This window comes from Chinchilla lanigera, unplaced genomic scaffold, assembly GCF_000276665.1.
Source record: "Chinchilla lanigera isolate Chin_1 unplaced genomic scaffold, ChiLan1.0 scaffold00053, whole genome shotgun sequence".
NCBI lineage: Eukaryota > Metazoa > Chordata > Mammalia > Rodentia > Chinchillidae > Chinchilla > Chinchilla lanigera.
This window is the reverse complement of record NW_004955454.1, coordinates 13,354,721-13,366,705: the sequence shown is the minus strand read 5'-3', so window position 1 is coordinate 13,366,705 and position 11,985 is coordinate 13,354,721. Positions and strand designations below refer to the sequence as shown.

The 11,985-nt window shown below is 44.3% G+C and overlaps 1 protein-coding gene and 1 long non-coding RNA gene across 2 annotated transcripts in view; one reads left to right on the top strand and one right to left on the bottom strand.

The window, feature by feature from the left end:
• The window catches only part of Lypla1 (lysophospholipase I), a gene marked incomplete at its 5' end in the record, with an annotated part of 28,260 nt that extends 18,405 nt beyond the window's left edge, over positions 1-9,855 (top strand). Inside the window, 5 exon segments of the mRNA XM_005396070.2 lie at positions 360-430; positions 1,202-1,275; positions 3,549-3,650; positions 5,293-5,469; positions 8,173-9,855. Of these exon segments, the coding sequence (XP_005396127.2) occupies positions 360-430; positions 1,202-1,275; positions 3,549-3,650; positions 5,293-5,469; positions 8,173-8,226 (478 nt within the window).
• LOC106149820 lies at positions 6,825-11,447 on the bottom strand. The gene is made up of 3 exons (XR_001236238.1): positions 11,239-11,447; positions 10,682-10,825; positions 6,825-7,646 (listed from the first exon to the last, which is right to left on the bottom strand). It is a non-coding gene; the product is annotated as an uncharacterized LOC106149820 (long non-coding RNA).
• Between the last annotated feature and the right edge of the window lie 538 nt (positions 11,448-11,985).

Here is an 11,985-nt window from a genome sequence, read left to right as displayed (position 1 = left end):
GGGCGGAGAGTGCGGGGACAGAGGCGGCGGTGGACGCGGAGCGGTGCGGTCGGGACGGGAGGCTAGCCGCTGAGGCTTACGGAGCCGTCGGGGTTGTGGGTTGAGTGTAAGGTTGAGCCAGTCATTTCTGGGGCTGTCCACACCCGAAACTCGTGCGACGCCGTGGGTGTTTAACGCAGAGCCCGTGCCCCGTTGGGGCGAAAGGAACTCGGGTTCAGGTTCAAGTTAAGGTGCGGCTTCTGTGGGCGCTGCGAGTGTCCCGCCCGGGGGAGGGAGAGCTGTGCACGGTGCTCGGCGAGGCGCGCTCCCGGAACGGACTCCAAGGGAGAGCTCTCCTAAGACTCGGCCTGCTTTTCCAGGTTTGATATCATTGGGCTTTCGCCGGATTCCCAGGAGGATGAACCTGGAATTAAACGCGCGGCAGAGAACGGTGAGTCTCGGAAGTTTCTATGGAGACAGTTGCCTTCGTGAGCGCTTGTACTCGTGCAGAGCGCGTGGGCGGTCCGAGGCCCCGGCGGCAGCGCCCTTCCCGCCCGGGCCGGTCGGCTGTTCGTGCGCCGCCCTGCGAGCCGGGACTCGGTGTGGCGGTGGGGGAGGCAGACGGGCGGGGGCGGCGGATAGGGAGCTTCGGCGGGTCAGATACGTGAGCATTCGGCTTCGGCGTATGTGGGCAGCGGAGAAAGCAGCGCGAATAGGACTCAAGGTGGAGCCCACCCTGGGCTGCGCGGTTAGAGACCCTGCCTCGGTGTAGGGAGGCTGCGGCCGCTGCGAGGCCGCGTGCTCAGCGCCAGCGGAGAAGAGCAACGTCCCCAACCTCGAGAGTGTAGCGCATTTAACTGTACACTGTTTGAAAAGAGCGTTTAGGTGCGAATGCGCCGTGGTCTATTAAAGAGATACAAAAGGTGCATGAGCCGGATTAACCCTAAGTAAGTAAAGAGCGTTTATCTTGTGAGGACAGAAAGTGTCATAACAAAGTGTGTAACAAGGAATCGCTAAATTTTTGGGTTAAGCAGCACCTGCAAAATCTGAGAAATTTCATAATGAAAAATGCATTCTAATTTTGTATTTTACGGAGCACTTCAAGATTTCATGTATTTTCATCCTGGATATAGACTATGTGCTTTGCTGTTATTTTTTTCCTATTTTACATTTTGTTAATGGGTTTAATTCTGAAAGTATGTGGTTAACTTCTTGTTTTTAGTAAAAGCTTTAATAGATCAAGAGGTGAAGAACGGCATTCCTTCTAACAGAATTATTTTGGGAGGATTTTCTCAGGTAAGAAAATTTGAGTGGTATGTCTGTACCATCTGTGTATCTGTCTAGAAGTCTGTGGTTTCAGTCTTTTATGGAAGAGTCCTTTTTTAGAAGATGCTGTAAGTTCTTGACTGATACTAATGCTGAAATGTTTGATTGGACTGGAACTAACTCATTCTCCTTGGTGTACTTTTCTACTTTTCTCATTTTCTGTCTCTTCAGCAGTAGCTTTTACTTTTATTACTTAATAAGTAAACTGATTGGGACCTGGAATATATTTTCGTTTTTTAGAATTTTTGTTAGTACATATTTGCAGTTTGTACTGATTACATTCATTGTGAGGAGTTGTTACATGTATATAACACATCAGAACGCGCTTTTTTTTGTCTTCTTGAGACAGGGTCTCACTATGCAGTTCAGGCTGCTCTTGAGCTCTCTTTGTAGCCCAGGCTGGTCTCAAACTCTCAACGATCCTTCTGCCTCAGCCTCCTGAGTGCTGGGATTCCAGGCACGCACCACCATGCCCGGCTGCAGAACTCTTAAAATTCTGTGTACTAGGAAGAGACTAGTAATAGGAACAGTAAGGTAGATAATATGAGAATTTCTTCTCCTCTGGATAGATTTTAGATATAAATATATGATGTTTGTTTTGGCATCTTCTTCTCTGTACCTTTTCTCCAATCATACATACTTTCTCAAGAGTAAGTTTCCATTCATCTGTTTACGAGACAGGGTCTCGCGGTGTGGCCCAGGCCGCCCTTGACCTCTCTGCAGTCCCAGGTATGGAGATTATAGGTGTGTGTCCCCGTGGCCAGTTTTCCTTATCCTTGATCTTGCATCTTCAGCTTTTCACCTGTTTCCATGTGGCCAGTCTTCAGGGTGCTTTCATTTCTCATCTCTTCTTCTAAATAAGCAGTACTGTTTGATTACCTTGCTAAGAGAAATGTCAGAATTCTGGACTCATGTAGACAATAGAATTCAATAGCAAAGATACGTTGTTGATACAGTACAATGAAAAGGTACTAATGTGTTGAAGTGATTTAATAAAATGGTACACATCTTGACACAAACATAGGCACAGAAATGAATACTTGATTAAAAAATAGCAAGTATGCAGAGGAATTTTACTTGAAGTTGATTATGGCCTATTGAAACCAATTCCTAAAATACTTAGGAAAGAGAGCCAGGCACGGTGATGAAGCACGCAGGGGCCCAGGCAAGAGGATCAAAAGTTCAAGCCTATGCTGGGCAGTTTAGTGAGACCCTGTCTCAAAACAAATAAGGGTTGGGGATGTAGCTCAGTGCGGAGGTCCTGCACTGGATCCCCAGGGTAGGAAGAAGCGTGGTGGTGCTGGGAGGGGAGAAATGAAGAAGAGAGAAAGAATGTAAAGCCTCAGTGCCCAGGACTGGAAGAACCATCTGGCGCTGTCTCCATCGTCTCCCTGCTCATCTGCTTTCCCTGCCTCCGTCTCCCACTGGCCTTGTAGCCTGCCCAGCGCCGGAAGTGCAGGCTGTAGTTACAGTTGCACAGAGGCTGCCCAGCAGTCACGGAATCCCAGTCCACAGTCCTAGGAGAGGGGCACCACCCTGCAGTGAGAGAAACTGTCCTGTCCTCGTGGGTAGGGAACTGCAAGAAAGCAGTTCCCTTCAGTTAATGCTTAAAACTTACGTTCTGACCAGTATGCAATGGAACAACCATTGGTGAATTCCTACCATCTTGTCTAGTGAAACTCTGCATTATCTCTAATGTTTTATCTAATAATTTTGTTTTATTCCTTTTAATGGTTTGAACAATCTTCCATTCTTGTATCTGGTAATCTGAGCAGTGTAGTTGAAGGTAACAATATGGAATATAACAACCGCTGTTAATTCCCATCATTTTGTTTGAAACGCTGTATTACTTTTAATGTTGTTGCTTTATTTTATGTCTGTGATGTTGGTATGCTGCTGCTGCTGTTTCTTTTTCTACTCTCTTGAAAATAAAAACAAAAAAATAAATAAAGAAGTAGTCCCAGGACATGGTGTCACAAGCTGGGTGGGAAGGGATGGAAAGGTGCCTGCTGCATAGTCATTATCTTGAACTCCTGACGTAGACGGTAACATCAGTTGCTGGTACATCCTTTCTGGTGTTGGAACTGTGTCCTTTTTGAGAGTATATTTTTTGTTTACCTGATCAGATTTGACATCAGCCACCCAGTTTGATTTTTTCATGGATGAACCTTAACAGCAAAGAAATCTGGTACTATTCTTGGCAGTGTGTGTGTTCCATTGACGTTCCCCTGCTTTCTTTCCAGGGAGGAGCTCTGTCTTTATACACTGCGCTGACCACGCAGCAGAAACTGGCGGGTGTCACCGCGCTTAGTTGCTGGCTTCCACTCCGGGCTTCATTCCCACAGGTAGCCTGGTCGGTTCCAAGACAGGTTATTGCGCTGAGCAGCAGATACTGGGAGAAGGCCATCTTTTCACGTTTAATTCATAGACATTAGGGTTTTTAGACCAGTTTCAGGATTTTAGTAAAACTGATGGAAAGTACATAGTTACCGTGTCCTCCCTGTCCCTGTGTAGCACAGCCTATGGCTCCTCCATTGTAGCGGTGAACCTGCATTGACACATCGTTACCAACCAAGTCCATCCTTTGCCTCAGTCATCTTTTTTGTTGTAAAAAATTTTCTTTAGACTCTGGTGATATGTTACGAGGCTTTACTTGTACACTGTACTCTTGATGCGTTACATGGAGTGGAGTAAGAAACCTTGTGATAAATCCTGTATTTGCAGATTGGATACATTTTAGGATATATGTGAAAATCAAGACTTCATTTTTTACTCCTAGATGTACTGATTTATTTTTTTAGTTAATCTAGTTAATTGGTACATTTTAGGTACACGAATAGGACGATCATATTCATCACAGGGGATTTGTACCTGAACGTGATACGTCTTGATTCTTTTTACCCCCATTGCTCTCCCCTCCCTTCAGCCCCTCTCCTGTCCGTATTTACAAAGGCTTTGTTGACAGTCTTGCCTCCTTTTCTTGTCATTTTTCTCTTTTCTCTGCCTTCCTTCCCCCTCCCCTCTAGTTCCCCTTCTCATTTGGACATTATCTTCCTATTTCACAATACCTATTATACATTTTGGTCTCAAGGCTGTTTTTAACACATAGAAATGTTTTAGCTGGGTGTGGTGGCGCACACCTGTAATCCTAGCCCTTGGGAGGCTGAGGCGGGAGGATCACATCACGAGTTCGAGGCCACCTTTGGTACATAGCGAGTTGAAAGTTACCCTAGACTACTAGCAAGACGATATCTTAAAACAAACAACAAAAAAGTACTTCTTAAATGTTTAATATATTCAGTGTTTGGGCTGAGGTTTAGCTTAACAGTGGAGTCCTTGCCTACACGTATGAGGCCCAAGGGTTCCATCGCCAGTATGGATGGATGGATGGATCTGTCTGTCCGTCTGTCTGTCTATCTAAAACCACTGAGCCATATCCCTAGCTCTAAGTTCTTTCTTCCTTTTTTTTTTTGTTTTTGGTAACAGGATTTGAACTCATGGCCTTGTGCTTGCCAGGCAGGCGCTGTGCCACTAAGCTGTATCCCTGGCCCCCTGAGTTCATTTTTAAATCTGGGGAGTTGGGGCTTGTTAATTGTTTCATAACTTGGTGTCTCATATGTAATAGGTGTTGTGTATTAACTCTTACTTATATAAAATAGAAGCTGGGGAAACATAACGATGAAAGTTATTACCTCCCATGTCAAGACACTGAAAATATGAAGACGAATTAAAATATAACTAACTTACAGAAACAGATTCACTAGAAAGATATGTATTAATATAAGGCAGCATAATCATGTATCCTATAGAAATTTCAGTAAAAGGATATGGGGAATATAGGAATGGGAGACTATTTCTTGGCCAGATATAACCTCAGGTATACATAATACATGTATGTGCATGTCTGAGTATAGTTCTAAATGCTTAGAGTAATGCTGTATACACTTGACTAAGTAATACTCATTTTTGTTTTTTGTTTTTTCTCAGGGTCCTGTCAGTGGTGTTAACAAAGATATTTCTATTCTTCAGTGCCATGGGGATTGTGACCCTTTAGTTCCCCTAATGTTTGGCTCTGTTACTGTTGAGAAACTGAAATCATTGGTAAATCCAGCCAATGTGACGTTCAAAATCTATGAAGGCATGATGCATAGCTCATGTCAGCAGGTGGGTATGTGGGAGCGGTGCATAGAGCCAGTCTCGACTTCTTCCATGCGCTGCTTCTCATGGAAAATATAAAGGAGTAAATACGAATTCATATCAAATCATAGGACTTTCACTGAAAGATTATTCAATTAAATTCAACAAGTATCTGATTTCCCATTATATCTAATCATTGTACATAATCCAAAAACTAATAGTATTCTGTTAAAAGTTAAGATAGTTTTAATAGGTGAGAAAGATGTGTGTACAAATAGCTATACAGAAAACAGAATATGATACGTGTTACATTAGCAACTTTTGAAATATGCCCTAAAAAACTAAGAGGGAGGTTGATTTTATCTTAGGCACTGAGCTCGTGATGAAAGAGGGAGGTTTGGAGACCGAGTAGGGTCTGGTAGCAGATATGCAGGAAAGGGACCGCGGGGCCGGAGCCTTGGAAAAGCTAGATGTCACAGGGTAGAAGACGCAGGAATCAGGACCTCAGTTGTAGAAAGCTTCTGTGTTGGGCTGAGGAGAGGGAGTTCTTCTCCAGGCAGCAAGAAACTGTCAGTGAGTTGTCTAAAATGAGGAATGATCTAGTTTATATCCCAGACAAGGTGAAGCAGAATCCGGTAGGAGTTAGACGTTAATTCTATGCATGGGAAAGGAGATAGCAAGAGACCTCAGATTTGTAGCTCAGATGAAGATGCAACCATAAAGTAGGTACAAGAATAGTTTTTGAGTAACAGGAAGCAGATCATACTGAGTTAAGTAAACATGATACCAAAACGGGATTTTGGAAATACTTGTCTCAATCTCAAGCCTGTAAATGGAGATTGGGAATACAGTGATCATCAGAATTGTCATCCATGAAGAACTGAGAACATCAAGAGAAGCCAGCTGAGGGACAGAACTCCGGGTGACACGTTAGCTTGGGTAAGGAGAAAGGGTGTTAAGAATAAGAGAATTTCAGTAAGAGCAGGACTCTGTTTGAGAGAAGGATTAAGGAGAAATAGCTCAGAAAGAAACTGCCCTCCCATGCCCTGGACGCTGGGACGGGGACAGCATGCGGTGACCTGCGGCGTGGGAGGAGAATGAGCAAGAGGCAGCGGGTGCAGCCCTGAAAGGGGTGTGGCGCAGAGGCGGAAGAGCGGCCAGTCTCCTCACAGTAGGGAGGGGGAACAGGGTGCAGTAAGCGGACGGTAACTGATAGACAGCGTTAGAAGGAACGTGCACTAGAACAAGGGCCAGAGGTGGGTTGTGTACCTTTTTGTTTCTCTTTTTGTCTTTTTTTGTTTTTTTTGAGACAGGGTCTCGCTATGCAGTTTTGGCTAGCCTTGAGCTCACTTTGTAGCCCAGGCTGGTCTCGAACTCACAATAATGCTCCGGGTTCAGCCTCCTTAGTGCTGGGATTACAGGCGTGTGCAGGTTGTGCTACCTTAAAGAGGAAAAACTACCCGGGAATCAAGATAGAAGAGGATGGATAAGTACAGACAAGAGCTGTCAGGACAGGAAAGAGTTCTTGGGTGCTTAGATGCGGTTCGATGTGGTCATTGGCAAAGAACGTAGGCGGCCAGGACTGTCTGGGGGGCTTGAGAAGGTCTAGGATAACAGTGATTAAATTGCTGAGCAGTGAGTAGTCTAAGCCAGCAGCACTGTCCTGCACGGTTACATTGTCGGCTTAGGAGCAGAGGCGGTGGGCAGTGGTGTAGTGTATTGAGAAGGACAAGGGGCCGAGGACCCTTCCCTCTCCCTGCTGATGTGAAGAGCTGAAGTATGGAGTCCAGGAGGGAGGAGCTAGGACCGTGATTTCCCAGCAGCGCCTGAGTGACCAGCGTCACGGGTCCCCTCACCTCGGGGCGCTGTAGGGCCGCAGTGAGGATGCGGGACTGAATGAGCAGGGGCAGGAAGTGAGGCGTGCCACGGTGGGAGGGGCAGCGTCATCGGAAACTGGCAGGCTTCAGGGTGTCCTAGAGTGCAGCTCGTGTGCCAAGGCTCTCTTCTGAGGAGGGCTGAGGGTGATACGCACGGCTAGTTTGTGGAGTGGTGAGGCCTTGACGTACAAGAGCTGATGGTGGGAGGTGAGCAAGTGAAGCCAGGTGTAGTTTTCCAGGAGGAAGTTCCACAGTTTATCCTGCAGTAAACCCTTGGTGCGTCTGTGTTCACATCTTGCAGTGCTCGGAGGGCCATGCTGTCTCACACTGTTCATGAAGACACAGAATAGTTCAGGCTCTGAGTTTGGCATTTCATTCCACTGAGAAGCGAGGCATTCTTACTTGAGGGGTCAGTAATTGTATACTTGATGGGACTTCACAGTATAGGTGCAGTCACTTCTGTACTTCCTCACTCCCTCCCCACTGTTTGTTTTGTTTCTTAATTTTAATTTTTTTTGGTACCAGGAATCGAGCTCACGATCTCCTACTTGCCAGGCAGGCCCTGGGCCGCTGAGTCATGTCCCTGGCCCCAGTGTTTCATTTACGTCTGGGAAAACGCATGCCGTTTTTAAGGAGTTAGATAATAGAGGGGCATCATTTCATTGTAAAATAGCAGTCCTCATAGAGAATATTTTAAAATTTCTACTGGAGCCTCATATTTTTGTCTTTTTATTATAGTACTAAAAATGTGGTTTCTCTTTATGTATGCACACCACATGGATTTTGTTTATGACATTTTAATGGGGGTTTGTGACTTAGGTAGCTGCTCATTAAATCACTTTATTCCAAACAGGAAATGATGGATGTCAAGCAATTCATTGATAAACTCCTACCTCCGATCGACTGACGTCATTAAGGGGCCTTGTGTAGAAGAACACCAGCAACATCGTAGTAGAGGATACACTTTTCCCAAGCCCAGTCCTAAAACTTCTAATGTTTGCAGTGTTAAAATGTTTTGCAAATACACATCAATGATATATAATAAATAACGTTTCCTTGTGGGAAATTTATGATCTTTTAAGTTTCTATACATGTATTTGTATAATGTGATCCAGAATATATTAGTATTAAAACAGGTGAGGCAGCTAGGTTCTTTCTCTCAAATGTAATTCAGCAAAATAATAAAATAGTACAACCAGATTTTTTTTATTACATCACTTGAAAATTACCAGTACACTATTGAAAATTTGTTCAGGTAAAATGAACAGGTTAGGTATAAATGATTTAGGCATGCTGTGACTTAGTCTATGGATTTATTCCAGAGTTGCTTAGTCACCATGCAGTGTCTGTATTTTTCTATATGTGTTCATTATGCAGAATGATTGTAATACGTAAGAATTAGATGTTACTTCATTATTCTTGATAACAGGGATGATGCTTTTGTCAGTAAAGAGTAACACTGCTCCCTTCATTTAATGGCCCCTTTGTTTGAGGGACCAGGTTTTTCTTTTCCTTGATGTTGTTTGTATTTAATATTTTCTCAAGGAAAAAAATGTTTTCTTTCATGAGTATTCTTCATAGCAGACCGAATATATTGCCTCCCTGCTGTCGACATCTACCGTCTATACATGCTGTAATTTGACAATGTCAATTACAGACATAAGATATTTAAAATGTATACACACTTTAAAAGAAACCAAACATTATTTAAACTTCTTACCTTATATATTTCAAATCATTATACTTTAGTTCAAATTTAGACTTAGAGTCTGCAATTCTGATAATAAAAGGTTATTATTTTTATGTAAGCAGTTGAATGAATAATTAGATCATATTGACATGTACAGAAATATTTAAGACAGATCTTAAATTTCTAAAATTATTGGTTTGTCACATTTAAGTTTCCTTTCTCTGTACATATTTTTGAAACCAACTACTGTAGAAAATGACAAAACTGCTTTATTGTTATCTGCCAGTGGTCTTTCTTGAAACTTTCACTTCAAATTATTTTTAAAAATTAGTCTTTTGTGCAGACATAAAAATGGCAGTCATTTGATTTTAAATAGTCAAAATTTCCAGATTAATAGTCAAAAATTTGAGAACAATTTTATGGATAATAACAGTTAATCAGAACCCTATAAATATGGTATAGTTACCATGTAATGTAAAATGTAGCAAAAATGTATGCTTCATATTTTTGAACTGTATTAATTTTTCTGCTGTATTTCAACTTACCAAAACAATGTTAAGAGTGCATCTTTATGGTGCTAATTAATCATGAAAGTAATCTAGTAATGGACTACATGGGATGTTTATAATGAAGCCATATGTTTATTTCTAGATTTAAAAATTTTAAACAATCATTTACTAAGTTATTCTGCTTTACCTTGCAGAACTGTAGACTTAGTTCAGTTATACAAATCAGTAAGATCTTATTTATAGCAAGAACTATTCCGTTGAAATATTGTGCTATAATGTGGGACAGTGTAAATGTTTTTCATGATTTCTATCAATGTGAAATAAAATTTAATTCTGACTTCTTTGTGACTTTGAGTATTAACTTTGGGATTTACTTTGAAATGAAAAGGGGAAAAGTAACAATGTAATCACAAGAAAATACATTGGCTTGGGAGGCTGAGGCAGGAGGGTCGTTGTGAGTTCGAGGCCAGGCTGGGATACATAAGGGAGTTCAGGGCCAGCCTGCACTATAGTAAGACTCTCGCAGAAAAAGCAAACAAAGAAGGAAATACATTGGGAGAGAAATTTGGATAATGGTGTGATTAGCTTGGAATAGAGTAAACCATGAGAAACAATAGTATTCAGTTTTCATCTAATTAAATGATCATACTTGGTTTTCATTGCTCCTCCCCCATTTAGGAAGGTTATGTGAGTGGTGAACCAGCTACACCACTGTCCCCAGGTCCCTTTCGCAGGTGCCATCCACAGGGAACCAACCCACGGACTCTCCCCGGCCCCCACCCTGGTCCCAGCTGCCGCCTACAGCGACCTAGTCTGGCTAGGTTGTCACTGTGATCCAGGGGTGAACAGACACCGAATTACTTCAACCTTCGAGACCCGGGGGCCCTCGCCTCTTCTGGGCAGAGGCCCCGCGAGCGTCCGGCTCACCCTGCTTTCACCCACTCAAACCTGCCTCCTCGGGACGGGCCCAGGCGAGCGACCCGGTCTCGGCTCTCGGCTGCTCCCTGGAACCTGCGGCGCCCCGTCGTCCCTGCGCCCGCGTTTCTGCCTTGTGCTCACCGGAGGCCAGCGGGGCCGCAGTTCTACGCCGGTGCCCCCCGCCTGCGGTGCCCCCTGCAATGTGTCAGTCACGGCAGTTCAAGTCAGTAGCGCGCAGCACGTACCAGGACAGCTTCCCTGCGTTTCACCACTGACTTCCGCAGCACAGGTGCCCTTCTGTTCCTTCTCATAGTCTTCCAGGTTCTGCCGGGGACTGAAATCGATCAGTCATCTCCCTGTTGGTCTGCTTGTTCAATGTTCACTTAGACCTAACGGCAAGACAGTTATATCAGAAATACTGCATCGAAGTTCTACTCCTTAGACTTACCCTCCACCGCAGCACTTTATTCTTTTTTTTTTTTTTTTTGAATCGAAAATCGAACTCAGGACCTTGGACTTGCCAAGCAGGCGCTTGTGCCATTGAGCTGTATACCCGGCCCCCCAGCACCTTACTTCCTGTAATACCCTTCTTCCATGTATATGTTCTTCCAGGCCACCCCCGCAGTGACCCACCACTTCCCACCATGTTATAAACCTGTCATCAGTGGACTGGTCCAGCTTCACACCGAGTTACAGTCACCTCCCAAAAGTCCCACCTTCAAGCATTTGAAGCTCCGGGGGGACATGGACCCAGAAGCCATGACACCAAGTTACAAGCCAGATGAGGGAACAGTCTACTTACAACAAATGAACTCGAGACAACACAAAAGATCAGGATGATTAGACTCCCAGGGATTTCTAATAAGATTTTTACCTAGTGTGGAAATACTGAAGACAATAAGTGACAAAGAATTACAGCACAAAATGCAGATTTGAGCCGGGCACAGTGGCGCACGCCTGTAATCCCAGCACTTGGGAGGCCGAGGGGGGAGGATCGTTGCGAATTCCAGACTGGCCTGGGCTACAAAGTGAACTCAAGGGCAGCCTGAACTGCAGAGCGAAGACACTGTCTAAAAAAGACAAAAAACAAGACCATGCATTTGACTTGATTAATTTATAATTTTTAAAAACCACATACTAAAAAAATAGTGAAGAGGCTGACGGAACATGAATATGGAAGCCTGGCTTAGTGGTGCACGCCAGTGCTCCCAGGACTTGGGAGGCCGAGGCAGGAGGAGCACTTTGAGGTCAAGGCTATCCTGGGCTACCTAGTGAACTCAGGGCCAGCCTGAACTACACAGAGAGACTCTAGCTAGCTAGCTAGCTAAATAAATAAGTAAGTAAACATAAAAACTAAATAAATATGGACAGAGCAAAACTGCCCGCGATACACACTGTTTATTCAAAAAACTGTATTGGTTTTGGACACGGAGCGGGAGTTCCCCTGGGAACCGCGGTGTCACCAACGCCGAAGGGCAGAAGGGCGGGCCGGGCGAGGGGGGAGCCGACCCCCGCGAGGCGCCCGCCGTCCGCCGCTCACGCCCCGCCC